This window comes from Rhincodon typus, chromosome 23, assembly GCF_021869965.1.
Source record: "Rhincodon typus isolate 14 chromosome 23, sRhiTyp1.1, whole genome shotgun sequence".
NCBI classification, from domain to species: Eukaryota; Metazoa; Chordata; class Chondrichthyes; order Orectolobiformes; family Rhincodontidae; genus Rhincodon; species Rhincodon typus.
In genome coordinates, this window is record NC_063354.1 from 28,202,028 (window position 1) to 28,220,124 (window position 18,097).

The window sequence follows — 18,097 nt, forward strand, 5'->3', positions numbered from 1 at the left end:
ACAGATTGTCACCCGAGGCTGGAATCGAACCTGAGTCCCTGACACTGTGAAGCAGCAGTGCTAACTCTGTTGCAAAACAGAATCATTAAATGATACATCTAACTCCACGCTGAATTGGGAACAGCAGTCCAGTCCAGCCAAGTTCCACCAGCACCTCGTGAAGGGCAACAAAGGATGGGCAATAAATTTTATTTCCAATAACGCACATATCCCAAGATTTTCCTCAAAGAAAAGTCAGAAGCAAAACCTATAGCACTGGATTTGACGCGGACTTTTCCTTGTGGGTTTGAGGAGATGGCTGTGTTGATAGTGAGCTGTGAGTATGATCATCATGACTCCTCTGAAACTGACTACATCATCACAGTATCAGGCATGCAGAGATAAGCGTAAAGTCCTGAAGTTACGGTTTGCCACGCAAAATTCTTACACGAGCTGACATCGTGGATGCCCCAACTCTCCCAGCAAACCACAAAATAAACATAAATTTCAACTTTTCAGCTCCCCCATTGCTGTTAGAAACCCCTTAATAAGGTATACTTTCTTCAATCAGGGGCAACAGATTTTCTAAATGTGATCTCCTTAACAACATTTAATGCACCACAGAACTGGACCTGAGGAGGAGAAAATTCAAACTGTAGTGATGTTAAAATGTTATTTTACTGCAGTTCTTTCCTGTTTTGTAGCTGGGTATGGGTATTGGGGTGGGTTGGTCTGTAGCAGTCCTTAAAAATGATAGACAACCTCATGACATCTGTATAGCTCCACATGTGAATGTTGCATCTGTTGCAGTGTCACTGCACAAGTGACATTCTCAAGATATCAAAAGATCTCTTAATGAGTCTTAACTGCACACTGAGCATCGAGTGACCTAGCTTCACTGCTGACTGTGAATCAGTCCCATTAATTCCATTTCATTAGGAAATCATTTAGCTAGTTCCTGATCAATATACTATCACAGAACTACTCTGGTATAAAAAGCAGCCTTGTTTTTAATAAAGGACAGTATATCTAAAGCAAAGATGATATTCTGGCAATTCACAATACATGACTCAACACCAAAACAAGAAATAAATCAGAGAATGTGGAAATACTCTGCAGGTCTGGCAGCATCTGCAGAGGAAGAAACTGAGTTAATGTTTTATCTCTGTGACCTTTCTGATTAGAAATGGGAAAGTTAGAAATGTAAGAGATTTTGAACAAGTGAAAGGATGGAGGGTGTGGAAAAAGAAAAGAGAACGTTTTGAGAACTGATAACACTGAATAGTAAAAGATATTATGGTGCGAGTTCAAAGTTAATGGTAATGGGACAAGTAAAGAAGCAGAGGATGTATCTAGAGCAAGCGTGATATATGATAGAATCTTGAATATGTTCCATCCAAAAGCAAAAAGGAAATGAGAGAAGTGAGAATAAAGGAAAACTGAATTTTGAAAAAATGGAGCTAATTAGAGGGAGTGGTTATGATCTAAAATTGTTGAATGCAGTGCTGAGTCCGGAGCCTATAAAGTGCTGAGCCAAGAGGCAAGTTGATGTTCCTTGACCTTGTGTTAAGCTTCATTGGAGCAGAGTGCAAATGATGGATGAATTAAAACGACAAGGTACTGAAAACTAAGGTTATGTTTACAAACTGAATGGAGTTATTACACAATGTAGTCACTCAATCATCATTATCTACCCAAAGTAGCGGAGACTGTGTCATCAGCAGGTGAGTACAGTAGTATTGAAAGAAGTCCAAATAAGTCACTGCTTCATGTGGAAGGAGACTTTGAGGCCTTGAAAGATCAGAAGGGAGAACCTTAAAGGACAATTGTTGTATCTCCAGCGCTTGCACAGAAAGGGAATTGCTGTTGGCAGTGACTGATGAGTGGACCAGGATATTGTAAAAGTAGTGGTTCCTTCAGAATGTCGAAAAGGGAGGAGACGATACCGTTGGTAGTTGGAAGTTGTAGAAATGGTGAAGGATGAATCATTGAATGAAGTGGCTGGTTTGATGGAAGGTGAGGACAGGAAGAAGCCTGTAATTCTTATGGGAGGGAGGGGAAGGTTTGAGAGCAGGTGTACAAAATAAAATGTACACGATCAAGGACTCTGTCAACCTCAGTGAGTGGTGGTGGAGGGCTGTTAAGGATAAGGAAATACATAGTGGAAACACCTGTACAGAACACTGTATCACCCAAGCATAAACTTGGAGAATGAATAGTGTCCTTACAAACAGTGGGATCTGAGGAAGATAACTGAGAGTCTGTGGGTTTTTCGTGAAATTTGGTTGATAGCCAATGCCACACAAATGGGAACTGAGAAATCAGTAAAGCAAGGGGTAACTGAAATAAAAGAAAAATACTGTGGATCCTGGAAATCTGGAATAAAAACAGAAAGCACTTTGCAAACTCAGCAGGTCTGGTAGCATCTGTGGAGTGAGAAACAGTGAATGTTTTGATGTCAAATATGACCCTTCTTCAAAGCCTGGAGTCGTATCAGACTCAAAACATTCACTTTGTTTCTCTCTCCACAGATGCTACCAGGCTGGCTGTGTTTCTCTATTATTTTCTGTTTTTATATAAAGGAAGACTTGGAGCTGACCATGCGAATACATGTAGAGTGGAAGTTGGAAGCAAAGTTGATGAAATTTTCCAGTTCAGGGCAAGAAGAGGACTACCCTAAATACAGTCATCAACCTATTGGAAAAAGGTGGAGAAACAGGTCTGTTTAGGACTGTTAACTGTTGATCAGTATTCTCTGACAAATATTCTTGTTGCTTGCATTGAATATTTTCAATACCTGATAGTTTTTAGTAGTTTTTTAGTATTTTTTATAATGTAGCTGAGCTTTACTTATCCCAGAACAACACCTCATGGAACTTTCCAGACTGTGTAGGAATTCAGCTTATATTTCCTTATCCTTAACTGCCCCCCACCACCACTCACTGAGGTTGACAGAGTCCTTGATCGTGTACATTTTGTTTTGTACACCTGCTCTCAAACCTTCCCCTCCCTCCCATAAGAATTACAGGCTTCTTCCTGTCCTCACCTTCCATCAAACCAGCCACTTCATTCAATGATTCATCCTTCACCATTTCTACAACCTCCATTGATTCTGATGATAAAAGATATTAAATATCCAATGTATTCTCCTCAGATATTCCATTCCTTCACTGTGGAAATATTCAAACAAAGGTTAATTAAAATCTAGAGACATGTCATTACTTCCAGAAGTTGGCAGACAATGTAGGATTTGGAGGAACTGATAGTAAAAACAATCGAACATTACTGATAACATAGCTGCCAGTTCATTTCTTAGATTGCACAATCTCTGACTGTGTAATTAATCAGAGGAAGATTGAATTTAGAAAGAATGTAGATTGATACCTGCATCTAGACTTGATATTGCCATGAACAAACAAAATATCGCCGTGCTCAATGAACAAAATCATTTTGACAGGTTTTGTATGAGCATTATTTGAGTGGCAGGTAATGGAATGCACTGTGGAACTTGCAGCCTGTGTAAAAAAAGTCAAAATCTGTCAAAGATTACCTTGCATATTTTTGCTGCAATTGGGTTTGAAATTTCTTTGACGTTTTGATAAGTGAGTTTGAGAGTTACCTCCCATTTCTTCTGACATCTTAAATTTATCTTCCCTAATATTTCTTTCCTAAGAATATTGGTTCATTGTGGGGCAGGATTACACTGACATCATTTCCAACTGACCTTTCTTGATGTATTCACTTGAAGAATGGCCATCAGCAGATTCTCTGATCATGGCAAGGATCACAAATGGACCTAATCTCGTTCTTACCCAATATCCACATATTTTTCTACAAAACAATACTGAGCATACATCAACATTATCTTTTTTTAACACTTCCTCTCTGTCTCATTGAGTTCATCAAAGAAAGAGTTCATCATTCAGTTGGTATAAACATCTGCGATCCTTTACGCAAAGTGTTTCATTGTTGTTCATTCCTTTAGGTTAAGTAACTTAAGATTAGTTGTTAAAAAGTCCACCAAAGACCTCAGGAATGGTATCAATGCTGTAGCATTATACTTCAAAGTTTTAGTAGAACGATCCAGAACGTACAATATGAAAAGATTGTGCAGTTTGTTGTAAAATTAATTTAAGATTTAAGTTTTCATCAAATTAAGAAGCAATCTCAGCCTATAGTTGCCAAATTGCATAAATTGGTGCAATCCATCCATCTTCAAGGTGGAACAGTGCTTCTCTGAAGCGGATTTTGCCACAGACATATGTGATTCTGGAGGTATTTTAATCATTGACGGTGGTGATGATGGTCACTATCGTAGTTAAAGCTTTGCCTTTTTACATGCAGCTGACAGAACATTAACAGACAGCAAAGCAGGAAGTGCAATTTACTGATTATTCAAGGTTTAATTTTACAAGCGAGCAAAATAAAGATCAGGACATAAGCATTAGATGCTGAAATATGGCAAAATTAAGTTGTATGTTATAATATACAACACTAGTTATAAACTATTAAAATTATGGCATTTTTACCATAATGGAAATATTTGGCATTATAGAAATGTAAAATTACATTTCATAGAATCATAGAATTGCAGATAGAGGTCATTCGGCCCATCCAGTCTCTACCAATCCTCCAAAAAGGAACCCGACACCTATCCCCATAACCCTGCATTTCCCATGGCTAACCAACCTAGGCTGCACATCCTTGGACACTATGGAGCAATTTACCATGGCCACTCCACCTAACCTGCACATCTTTGAACATGCAAACTCCACACATACAGTTGCCCAAGGCTGGAACCGAACACAGGTCCCAAGGTCAAGAAAGTTATTTGGAAGAAGTTATAATTTATTACACCTTTAGTAATCCGGTTATATCTCAACGTCACTGCACAATATTTTTGAGAGTTTTCTACAATAACATTATGAAGTAATAAGGGAGAATTATGATTTCTAAAGTTTGTCACTTCTGCGCACTTCAGCACACACAGTGCAAGAACAGTGAGTCACTGAGAATGGCTTCTGGATTTGTATTTAACTGAGCATGTCCAGACAACAGAAGCCTCTGTCAGTGTTACAGGGTAATGACAGAAAACACTGACAGTTTAGCTGTCATTACAATTAGTGCCTACAGTTCTGGTCGCTGCATTAGAGGAAGGATGTGGAAGCATTGGAAAGGGTGCAGAGGAAATTTACCAGGATGTTGCCTGGTATGGAGGGAAGGTCTTATGAGGAAAAGCTGAGGGACTTGAGGCTGTTTTCGTTAGAGAGAAGAAGGTTAAGAGGGGACTTGATAGAGACATACAAGATGATCAGAGGATTAGATAGGGTGGACAGTGAGAGCCTTTTTCCTCGGATGGTGATGGCTAGCATGAGGGGACATAGCTTTAAACTGAGGGGTCATAGATATAGGACAGATGTCAGAGGTAGGTTGTTTACTCAGAGTAGTAAGGGCGTGGAATGCCCTGCCTGCAACAGTAGTAGACTCGCCAACTTTAAGGGCATTTAAATGGTCATTGGATAAACATATGGATGATAATGGAAAATGTAGGTTAGATGGGCTTCAGATTGGTTTCACAGGTCGGTTCAACATCGAGGGCCGAAGGGCCTGTACTGCGCTGTAATGTTCTATGTTCTATGTTCTAAATATTGCAGTATGTTTTTTAACACGTAAATTAGTTAAAAAGTCAAGATGGACATGATTTAGGGGAGTCACTATATAAATCTCTTTTTGATTCAGAATTTTGGGCATCTGTTCCGAATCCGTGTGGTCGGAGGACTGACAACCAACTGTTATCTCTCCTCTCAAGACATCAGACCACTCTGCCAGCCAGCAATCGACAGGTGAGAATTGCTGTTTGTCACATTTCTTCACAGTGCTTCTGTCAAACCAAGTTAATGTTCAGTTTCCCAAAGAAGCATTCCTTAAAATAAGTTTACATAGCTTGGAGTTGTCCTTTAAATCTAAATCAGCCCATTTGTATCTCCTTTTAATTTTTGTTGCATTTGCAGCTTCATTTCTTTTATAAAATTTACCAGATTCATTATACACATCATCATACAGCATCGTATACTGCATTATGACAGAGAATTATAACATTACACTATAATGAATACTATCTAGGTCAAAGGTAACAGAAGCTGTTGTCTGGTTTGCCCAAAGATTTTGCAATTTGAGATTAAATTATTTCTCACACTTTTGAATTTTGACTACAAATATCTGAAAAATTATGATAATAAATATCATTCATTTCATATAAGCTACTTTCGCTTATCTTCTGGATTCTGGTAAATCCTCTCCACAAGGATTAACAATTAAATGAATGGATCTGTTTGGCCCCGGAATTCTGTTACCTTCACCGTTGAGTCACAGAGGTGTTGGGGAAATTTATTAGCTGTATAGCATCTGCATAGCTTTATCCCTTCCTGTGTTGAAGACAGTTCTTTGAAACTTCAGTCCATTGGTCCATTTTCATGTGTAAGGTCAGACAGTGAGTGTTTCTAAGCTATTCTAATACCTCAGAAATGTTTTCAGCTTGCATTACCACAAGCATATTTCTGATGTCAGTCAGAAACCTGAATCCCCATTGAATCCCAGTTTTGAATGGAGAGAAAAGGACACTTTTCTAGATATCTTTTGAGTCTCCTTTTCACCATTTCTTTGTCAGTGTGACAATATAAAACTGCCTGAGAAAAGTAAGAAAACACTTATAGCATTGATTGCACCTGGAAGTGACTGCACTCTTAGCACAGTGTCATACAGGGATGGACATTTGCCAGTCATGAAAAATCTAATTATTGAAGGCTACATTACAGACTGATTTCAGCAGCTGGTGCTCCAGTTTTTAGCCTTGTTCTGTTCTTTTTTTAAAATCCTGGGCCATATGTTCCTGTGGGATCAGATAAATCCACCATGTACTTTTATTTGCCTTCCAAAATGCATACTCAACCCCTGTGTGACTGTTCCTCGGATTATTGCTATTTCAGAAACAGCTGTTAGAACATTTGCTTTTACTTTTTTTTAAATACATTGCCTAACTTTCTCTAATGGAAAAAGTACTGTAAATAAGGGCTGCGCTTGCATAATGATGATCAATTTGAGGACCAACTTATCATTGCAGAACAGATCCCTGTGATAAATCACTGTAATTGTTTGCATCCACCTTTCAACACCGTGTCTAATAGTGACACTTCAAGGGTCAAACTATTTTCCACTTGCCTTTCAGAGAGTTCCCGAGATCTCAACAGACTTCACCCATTAGCCATGAACTCCCCAAGCAGAGTGTGTTTAAGGATTGCAACCAGACTGTTTAAACAGGAATGAAGAGACATGGGGAGGAATTTTCTTTCTTTGGGATATAGTGTGAAGGCAGATATAAAACCAAATGAACTTCCTCTTGTGGATAGGTTGAGTTTTCCCTTGCAATTACAATCTTCTCAGCTGATTACATCTTCACATGCAGGTAAAATGCCACATTTAATGGGCAGGAAGTTTTGCTTCTCACCAAAACCTTCCGAACACCATATTTAAAAAACATCTGCACCCCAGGAGTGACTCCCAAAATCTGTTCACCAACCCCCAACCATGAGGTTGTTGGCTTGCTTGCTGAGCTGGCATTTCGCCACCCTGCTAGGTAACATCATCAGTGCGGCCTCCGATGAAGTGATGTTGTTCTACTCCACTTGGAATTTATATGATCCGGTCTGTTAAGTTGGTTTGCATCTTTACCCGTTCTGTTCTGCATGGGTTTGTGTATGGGGTCTATTCCACATGTTTGTTGTTTGCATCACGGATTGAAAACCAGGCCTCTAGGAATTCCCGTGCGTGTCTTCCACGCAAGTGATAGGGCTCACACTTAAAACATAAATGGAGTGATAATACTTAGCAGTTCACAAACACCAGGTCATTGACTTTTCATCACAGCAGGAAGGACATGCACCTCTAGCTTTTTGCCAGAATCTTGCATGGGACAAACCCACAAAATGTGGTCTTTTGAGTTGAACACCTTTTGACTTCACCCTGCTTGGCTACCCCAGTCAGTTTTACTAGTATCAGCCAGTGTGGCTACTTTGCTTGAGCAGGCCTGTGGCTTTGTCAGTCTTCACCCCTCACACTGTAAGCATTTCAACAAAGAAACTGGCTGTTTATCAAGAAGAGAAGTTAGTGAAGAAGTTTGTACTGACCAGAGCTCGGAAGAAGCACATTACCCCACCAGGTACATGTCTCGTGTGTGTGTGTATATAGTCGGGTTTATGATCGCGCATATGATCCTCTTGTTGGAAAACAAGACTTGCCCGGGACTGTGATTCTAAAAAAGGCCACACAAAAATGATGTGCAGTCAGGGAGACAGAGGATCATCATTATTCCAGCAAACCTCAGCATTTTGGAAGGCACCTCCATTGGGAGATGGAAATGGAACTCATTGCCACAGAGGGCTGTGGAGATCAAACATTTAGTGTCTTTAAGATAGAGATGGAAAGATTCTCAATCAATGGCTATGGGGAGAAGGCAGAAGAATGTGGTTGAGAAACGCATCAGCCATGATGGAATGGTGGAGCAGACTCTATGGACAAAATGACCTAATTCTGCTCTTACGTTTTATGATCTTATGGTCTAAAATCAAACTCCAGAAGTCTGTTTTTTCCTGTTCATCATGCTCAGTGGGAATTTTTTTCATCCAGGGTTTATACTAAAATATTTCTATCAAAAACTGGAATTGTAAATGAAGATGTAAAGTTTACTAGTGCTTCAAGAATAATTTCATGATAGCCAGCATGGGGAAATACAGATGATTGTGGAGAGCAGCAAGTCTAAATGCTGAGCTGGCAACAGACAGAAAATACTGTATTGGAGAAATACTAGATTAAAATAAAATATTCCTTGTATCTAGAGAACAGGTAAAATAATTTGGTGAAATATCTGTTTTGGAATTTTTTTTTGTCCTCCTAAATCATGTCACAGCCTTACCCCCAGACACCATGATCTGGCTGATTTCAGTGTTGGTGAAAATGGAAAATTCTATCAGTTTGGTAATTTATGTCTTACTTTACCTCTGGAGTATGTTTCTGAAGAAAAAGATACAGTTGAATTTTCCATATCAATACTGACTGTGTTGGCAAGATCCTATAGGATAACTTCAAACACTGCAGCAAAGTAAAGGTGTTTAAATGGCCCACACTGGTCTATATATCTGTAGTTAAATAGCATCAGCTTAAAAAGCTTATGTTTAAAGTGGTGCCAGGACCCCGTTAAGGTATGTTATCAATAAAAATGTAATTAACCTTTGAGTCAATTATTGACTTGTTTCCAATTTCTCGTGTTGTATTTAGAGCACCATTCAGCTCTTGTTTTATCTCCTGGTCTTACAATGCCGGTGTTACCTGTCTTTCATAAGTATCTAAAGCTACTGTCACATTCAGAATTAATTTAAGGTTCCCGTGTTTTAGTTCCCATTCTGTTTTATCATTAAATTTCAGTTCTACAGGTCTTGAACAATCGGATCCCAGGCCCCTATTTCTGCCTTCAGCAGATCTAATAATATTCTCTGCAGGATAGGGAAAATTGCAACATATTTTCATAAAGCTGAACATAAGCTTCAGTTGAGTAAAATGTCATCTTGTCATTGCTGTCATAATCATCATGTTTTATCAAATCTGACAACTAATTTATTCTTTATTTCACTTCAATACACAAATGCTTGAAGTTTATTTTCAGCACTTAATTTGTGTTTCATTGGGAGTGTCGATTTAAGGTAATTTGACCCAACCCTATTGTCCATCTACAGTTGAGAATTTGGAGCCTTGCACAATGTCCAGTAAAATGTTTCAAATAATCTTTTGTTCCACTAACCTGTGGTGCACATACTGCATTGGTAAACTTGTGAATGCTGTCATTTTCAGTTATTATTTGAATATTACTTACAGTAAGAATCTGGAAAATCTACTTTTCAGTCCATCTGTAGTCAGTCTCTAGTATCTGAATGAGAGGACCATAGAGTGAGAAATCTATTCTTAGACATATTGCCATGAGGAAAGTCTACTGCTTCCTGCTTCCTGTATCCTGATTTTTCATGCTTTTTATTTGCATCTAATATTTCATTGAAATTTGAGCAGAGCAGGAATTTCTGCTTTTTTTTTGAGAAAGTTAAATGAACAGCATTTCACTGTAATTATTGTTTTCAATATCCATACAGCCATGCTCAGAAACAGTATTTATCCAGTAATCTCCATGTGAAGCAAATATTTTTTGAAAGCAAATTTTTAAAAACACAAATGCATAATTCATTGCAACCTAGTTGACTTTGGATCAGAAGGTGGATTGTACACCTCATTGCCCAAGCATTATAAACTTCATATTTGAAGGTAATTTGCATTATTAGAATGCAACTGTTGATGCATGTTTCTGTTGCTTGTGGTGCTTGAGGTTTTCAGTGAGCCAATCATGATTGGTCCACTAGGGACTACTTTTCCTGGGTCTTGAGGATTGCTGTTGGATTTATTGGTTCTGCTTTGGGCTGCAAAACATGCAGAGTTGGTTTGCTTTGGTTGGTCAATCAAAAGACATGGAAGTATCAATTTTGATGGAGGCGTAAATGAGATGATAGCAAATCTCTTGTTTGTTATCCATTCTACTCATTTTCCTTACCAGTGAAGGATATATTGACCATGAATAGCTTGCAGCATCAAATTGTATCAGCTACAAAGAGTTAAATTATAAAGATAGATTACATAGTTTAGACATTTATTTCTTTCAGTAGAAAGGATTAAATGAGGATCTAATTAATGTATTTATGGTAATTAGTGGATTTGATGGGGGAGATAGAGCAAAGCTATTTTCTCTGGTGGGTGAGTCCAAAAGGGGACATTAATTTTTAAAAATCGAGCTACATTCTGGGATGATATCAGGAAATACTTCTTGACAGAAAGGGTATTTGATAGTATCAAATTGAAAGGTAAAACATCCAATGTGGCAAAGACTCGTGATAAGCCAAAGGCTTGAGAGAGTTTTAAAAACCAACAAAAAATGACTTAAAAAAAGAGGGAGAAAATAAACTTTGAGGGTAAACTAGAAAATAATACTGAAACAGAAAACAAAAGCTTCTTTAAATATAGAAAACGGAAGAGGAAGGCCAAAGTGAATGAAAGCACTTTAGAGAATGAGATTAGGGAAATATTCACGTGGAACCAGCAAGTGACAGAGGATTTGAATAAATAGTTTGCATCAGTCTTCACAGTAGAAGACACAAACCGCATCCCAAAATTATTAAATAATCAAGCTGCAAAAGGTGGAAGAGGAAATAAACACAGTAACTATCACTCGACAAAAATAGTTCTAGATAAATCCCTTGAAGCTGAGGGGTAGGTCCTAGGATATTAAAGTAAATAGCTATAGAGATTGCGGAAGCACTGGTAGTAATCTTCCAAGGTCCTTTGATTCTGGAAAAGTCTCAAACAGCCAATGAAGTACCCTTACTCAAAAAGGAGATTTAAAAAGAGGGTAACATTAGGCCAGTTGGCTCAGCACCAGTTATTGGGAAAATTTTAGACCCTATTATGAAAGATGTAATAGCAGAAAATTCAGAAATACACAATATAGTCAAGCACAGTCATGAGGGAAAGTCAGGCTTGACAGATTTATTAGAATTCCTTAAGGAGGTAACAAGTAGGATAGATAAAGGGGATCCAGTGTACAGAATGTTGGTGAGGCAGCTTCTGGAGTACTATGGGCAATTCTGTTTGCCCTGTTTTAGGAAGAATATTATTAAGCTGGAAAGGGTTCACAAGAGTTTTACCAGGATGTTGCCAGGAATGGAGGGTTTGAGTTATAAGGAGAGGCTGGATCAGCCGGGACTTTTTTCACTGGAGCGTAGGAGGTTGAGGAATGACCTTATCGAGGTTTATAAAATCAAGTGGGGCATAGATAAGTGAATAATTTGGGTCTTTTCCTTCAGGTGGGGGAGTTCAGAACTACTGGGCATATTTTTAAGATGGGAGGAGAAAGATTTAAAAAGGACATGAGGAGCAACTTTTTTTTTACACAGAGACCGGTTCATGTGTGGAATGAACTGCCAGAGAAAGTGGTGGATGCAGGTACAGTTACAATGTTTAAAAGACATTTGGAAGCACATGAATAAGAAATGTTTGGACGGTTATGGGCCAAACATAGGCAAATGGGACTATTTAGTTTGAGATTATGGTTGGCATGGACTGGAGGGTCTGTTTCCATGCTGTATGCCTCTGTGACTGAGTGGATGTATTATATTTGGATTTCCATAGGACATTTGATAAAGAGCTGCATTTTACGTTCCTCAATAAGATCCCATAGTGTTGGGGTCTGGTACATTAGCCTGAAATAGAGGATTAAATAATAGAAGACAGAAAGTCGAGATAAAACTTATTTCAAGGGAATTGGAGTATAAGAGTAGGGTAGACTTGCTGCAATTGCACAAGGCACTGGTAAGACCACATCTGGAGTATTGTGAGCAGTTTTCAAAGAATCATAGAATCCCTATAATGTGGAAGCAGGCCATTCAGCCCATCATGTCCACACTGACCCGTCAAAAAGTATCCAACCCAAACCCACCCCCCTACCCTATACCTGTAATCCTGCATTTCTTATGGCTAATCTAACTAACCTACAAATCCCTGGACAGTATGGGCAATTTAGTGTGACCTAACCTGCACATCTTTGGACTGTGGACGGAAATCAGAGTACCCGGAGGAAACCCAGGTGGATATGGACAGAATGTGCAAACTCCACACAGACAGTTGCCCGAGGGTGAAATGAAACAGGTCTTGACTGTGAGGCGGCAATGCTTACTACTGAGCCACCATGCTATCCTCCATTTTGGTCCCCTTATTTAGTGGAAGATATTATTTTATTGGAGGCAGATCAGGGAAGGTTCTCTAGGATTAGCCATGGTAACGGAGTATTGTCTTATGACCAATGGTTAAACAGGTTGGGACTTTACTGATTGGAATTTGGAACAATAAGCAGTAATCTCATTGAGACATATAGGATTCTTAAGGGACTTGATAGAGTAAATGATGAGAGGATGTTTCCCTTCATGCGAGAGTCAAGGACCAGAGGGCATAGTCTCAGAATTAAGGGCCCCCAATTTTGATGAGGAGGAATTTCTTTCTCTCAAAGGGTTCTGAATGTTTGGAACTCTTTATCACAGATTGCCAGGGGCAGAGTTCATAGAATCACCGAATCCCTGCAGTGTGGAAACAGGCCCTTCGGCCCAACAAGTCTGCACCGACCCTCAGAGCATCCCACCCAGACCCAAGCCCCTATAACCCAACTAACCTACACATTCTGAACACTAGGGGCAATCAACATAGCCTGCACATCTTTGGACTGTGGGAGGAAACCGGAGAACCCGGAGGAAACCCACACAGACACGGGGAGAATGTGCAAACTCCACACAGACAGTCGCCTGAGGCTGGAATTGAACCCGGGTTCCTGGCGCTGTGAGGCAGCAGTGCTAACCACTGAGCCACCATGTCGCCCCTTGTGCATATTTAAGGCTGAGATAGATAGATTCTTGATCAGTAGAACAATCAAAGGCTATGGGGAACGGGGATGAAAGTGGACGTGAGGAGTGTCAGTTCAACCATAATCCTATCAAATGGTGGAGTAGGCTTGAGAGGTCAAACAACTTAATTCTGTTCTTATTTCTAATGGTCTTAAGTTGTTCATTTTCAGAATGCCAAATAGACCTAGTTGAGTGCCATAGGGATCAGTGCTCGGGGCAACTATTTACAATGTCTGCCCTTACCAGACTATAGAACTGGTCTCTCACTATAGGGAGATGACTGGTGGTGGTTTAATCTGAGGGTCACCACTGAGGTAAAGGGAGAGATTGACAGGATGGTCCTTCATGGAAACCTCAGCTGGTATTGGAATTGAACCCACTCTGTTGGAGTCACTCTACGTCACAGTCCAGCTGTCCAGCCAACTGAGCTAAGCCAATATATAGCTATGACTTGGATGAATAAAGTGAATGGACTGTAGCCAAGTTTGTGGATGAGACAAAAATAGGTGGGAAGGGAAATAGTGAGGATGAACAAAGAGTGTACAGAGGGAAAAAAAAGACAGGTTGAGCAAATAGGCAGAAGCTAGAAACAAGTTCAGGTAAAAGAGAAGGCAAGTGGATGTCAGCCTTTATTTCAAAGGCTTTGGAGAATAAAAGAAGGGAGGTATTGCTAAAACATACAAGTCACGAGTCAGCTGGAAGACAGAAGTTTTGAGCCACTTAGCTGAGGAAAAATATACTGGCATTGGAGGCAGATCAGAAAATGTTCATAAAGCTGACCTCTGGTATGGGGGACTATCTTTTGAGGAGAGTTTGAGTAGGTTGGACCTGTAGTTGATGGAGTTAGATGAATGAAGGGCAACCTTATTGAAACATGGAAGATTGTTAGGGGTTTAGACAGGGTAGATGCAAAGAGGTTTTTTTCCCCCTAGGAGTATCTAAAACAAGACAGCATACTCTCAGAAGGGTGCAGCCTATTTAACACACAGATGAGGAGGAATTTCTTCTCTCATAGGGTAATGAATCTGTGGAATTCTTTCCCACAGAGGACTGAAGAGGCTCTATTATTAAGCATATTCAATGCTGAAATAGTCTGATGTTTAATCAATAAGGGATTCCCCAGGGTCTTGGGGAAGATATGGGAATGTGGAACTGAGTGTTATCAGATCAGCCATGATCCTATTGAATGGTGGAGCAGACTTGATTTGCAATGGTCTACTTCTATTTCTACATCTTACGATCTCTCAGGTCTAGAGGAAATTTGGAGCTGTCTCCCCCAAAAGCTGTTGAAGCTCAGCCAATTGAAAATGTCAAAACTAAGATTGATGACTTTTCTATTGCACAAAGGTATTAAAGAAAGGAACTGAGACAGGTACACGGAATTAAGATACAGATCAGCAACAATCTAATTCAGTTGCAGTACAGGTTGGAGAGAATGAATGACCTACTCCTATTCCTATGTCCCTTCACTCAGTTGTGTCCCAAACATCATTCTATTCTTTTCATTCATAACTGTTATTCTCAGAGACTCCATTTTCTGCCAAAATTAACTTGTTTTATAAAGAAATTGATTACAATGAAAACTCATCTGTCTGACTTACATATTACTTAGCTCACTTGTGCTTTGCTTTACTCCTTTGTCTCTTAGATGTTAAAAAATGGAATTAAAGGGTGTCTAATTAGTATTGATCTTTGCCAGCTAATGGGTGAAAGTAATTTGTTTATTTTAAAATTCAACTGATGTCGTTTTAAATGTAAGATTCTTTTTCCCTGGAGGAAATCTGATCAGAATGGATTGATTGTAAATGTGGATGACCTTTAACTCCAAATTATCCATTTGTCAGTGAGTGTTAAAATTTGTTCCCTCTCTTTATTAAATCTCTTTCTCCCTCTCAGCCCTGTCTGTTTGCTTCTGTCTTACCCTCTCTCTGTTTCATTTGCCTTTCCCATTGTGAATTTAAAATAACTTCTTGAATTTAATAGAGCACAAAGTAAAAAAAAAGGCCAACAAAAGATATTGCTAAAGGATACTGATACATCATCAGAAATTAGTCACGTTTCCCATGAGAAAGTTTTACAATCCAAATGTTAGATAAAGGAAAATGTCACCATTTCCACTGTGAGTCATCACACTGAGCTAATTTATTAAATTCAATCCCTGGCCTTTGGGAGAATCTGACCATTAAACTATTAAAAGACAATGGATAATAAGTTATTGTGAAATATATCATTCTTCATTTTGTTTAATCCCTAATTTTGGATGTTAGCAATTGTTGCATGGGCATGCGATACTGTATTAGCCACTGTTGAGGTGTGGTTGGGTCAATAGCCTCCTCTGAATGGGTCTACAGGATCAACTTGGCCTAAAGTGGGAGAGAAAAGTCACAGATAGCCTGCTGTCATTAGACTGTTTTCTTAAACAATATGGAATTTCATGCATGAAAGCAATTAGGTGCAAGTTACATTAGTAAGATGGACGTTGTTACTGAGACTCGGAGACTTTGATGGTCTGTCTCCTTTGAGATCCAGAACTATTCTGCTTTTCCCCACCTCATTGCTTATGGCATCGTCAGATTGAGAGGAAATTGTTGCAATTTTCAGCATTTACCTTTCAGAATCATTATCCTATGAAGCAGAAATCTAAGTTTCTGAGGGACAAAGAGTCAAAAAAAAATTACAAGCAGTTAATGAGAAGTTAGAGTCACAGGGTCCTACAGCACAGAGACAGGCCCTTCAGCCCAAACTGGTCCATGCCAACCAAAATATCCATCCATGCTAACGCCATTTCTCTGCACTTGGCCCTTATCCTTCTAAACCTTTCCTATTCATGTATTCATCCAAATGCACTTTAAATGTTGTTGATGTACCCGCCTCAACCACTTCCACTGGCAGCTCAGTGCGTATGCATACCACCCTCTGTGTAAAAAAAAAAAATGCCCCTCAGGTTCCTATGTATTCTTTCCCCTCTTATCTTAAACTGATGCCCTCTAGTCCTCAATTCCCCAACTCTGGGAAAAAGACTGAGTGCATTCACCCTATCCATGCCTCTCATGATCTTATACACTTCGATAAGATTCCCCATCTCAGTCTCCTACGGTCTAAAGAAAAAATGTCCTAGCTTATCTAACCTCTCCCTGTAACTCAGTCTCTTGAGTCCTGGCAACATCCTTGTAAATTTCTTCTGCACTGTTTCCAGTTTAATAACATCCTTCCTCTAGCAAGGTGACCAAAACTGAACACAATACTCCAAGTGTGGCCTCACCAATGTCCTTTACAACTATAACATAACTTCCCAACCTCTGTACTCAATGCCCTGCTCTGTATTAAACTCCATTTGCCATTTCTCGGCTCATTTCCCCAGCTGATCAAGATCCTACTGCAATTTCTGATAACCTTCCTCACTGTCCACGATACCGTCTATTTTTGTGTCATCCGCAAACTTACTAATCATGCCCAATACATTCTCATCCAAATCATTGATGTAGATAACAAACAGCAATGGGATCAGCACCGACCCGAGGCACACCACTAGTCACAGGCCTCCAGTCCGACAAGCATCCTTCCACCATTACTCTCTGCTTCCTACCATCAAGCCAAACGTGTATCAATTTGCCAACTCTCCCTGGATTCCATATAATCTAACCTTCCAGAGCAGCCTTCCACATGGAATCTTTTCTAAAGCCTTACTGAAATCCATATAGACTATGTCTACTGCCCTGCCCACATCAACCTTGCTGGTCACTTCATCAAAGAACTCTAACAAATTTGTGAGGCATGATCTCCCACACACAAAGCCATGCTGACTACTCCTAATCAAATCCTGTTTTTCTAAATGCATATGTATCTTGTCCCTCAGAATCTTCTCAAGTAACTTACCTACGACAGATATTAATAGTCAGATTGTGCGGTCTTATGGTAAGATGCCCTTGACTGTAATGTAACAACTATTGTGGGTTACACAGTATGACCCCTTAAAAAGGCTAGAAAAATCACAAGGAGCCTTCAATTAAGCATGCTTCCTCAAACTAATTTTATTGTAATAAAATATTATAATTTATTATTTGAATGTTACTTAACTCCAGAGATTTGAGCAACATATCTGGCCTGGAAGTCTAGTGAAGAAGAGGGAGTACTTCACTGTCAGATGTGCTGTTTTTCAAATAATTCATTAATCCTGGCTTAAGCTTTTTTCCCAGGTGGATGTAAAATATCCCCATACACTATACATAGAAAGTCAGGGTATCCCAGCCAACATGTGTGACTCAACCAGCATCAGCAGACTAAATTATGTCATCATTGTCACATGGCTGTTTATGGGACCTTGCTGTGTGCAAATTACATGCTGCGTTTATTGTATCACTACAGTGAATGAACTTCATAGGTACAGTACCTATTTGGGAGATCTGGAGTTTGTGTGCCTTTGTAAATGGAAGATTTTTTTTCAGTTGGTACCAGTTTAATAACAAATGTGTTGTCCTAACTAAACTAGTTTGAAACTTGTATTGTTATCTGGTGTTTTGATTCTGTTCTTGGCCCCTTTATAATGTGCATTACACATGGCTTTTTAAAATGAAGGACAG

The 18,097-nt window shown here is 39.3% G+C and overlaps 1 protein-coding gene across 2 annotated transcripts in view; it reads left to right on the forward strand.

The window, feature by feature from the left end:
- Nucleotides 1–18,097, forward strand: part of usp43a (ubiquitin specific peptidase 43a) — a 395,580-nt gene that overhangs the window by 351,200 nt on the left and 26,283 nt on the right. For both annotated transcript variants that reach the window (XM_048610938.1, XM_048610939.1), the window contains exon 9: nt 5,719–5,822. In XM_048610938.1, coding sequence (XP_048466895.1) covers nt 5,719–5,822 — 104 coding nt within the window. The remainder of the gene's footprint in view (nt 1–5,718; nt 5,823–18,097) is intronic.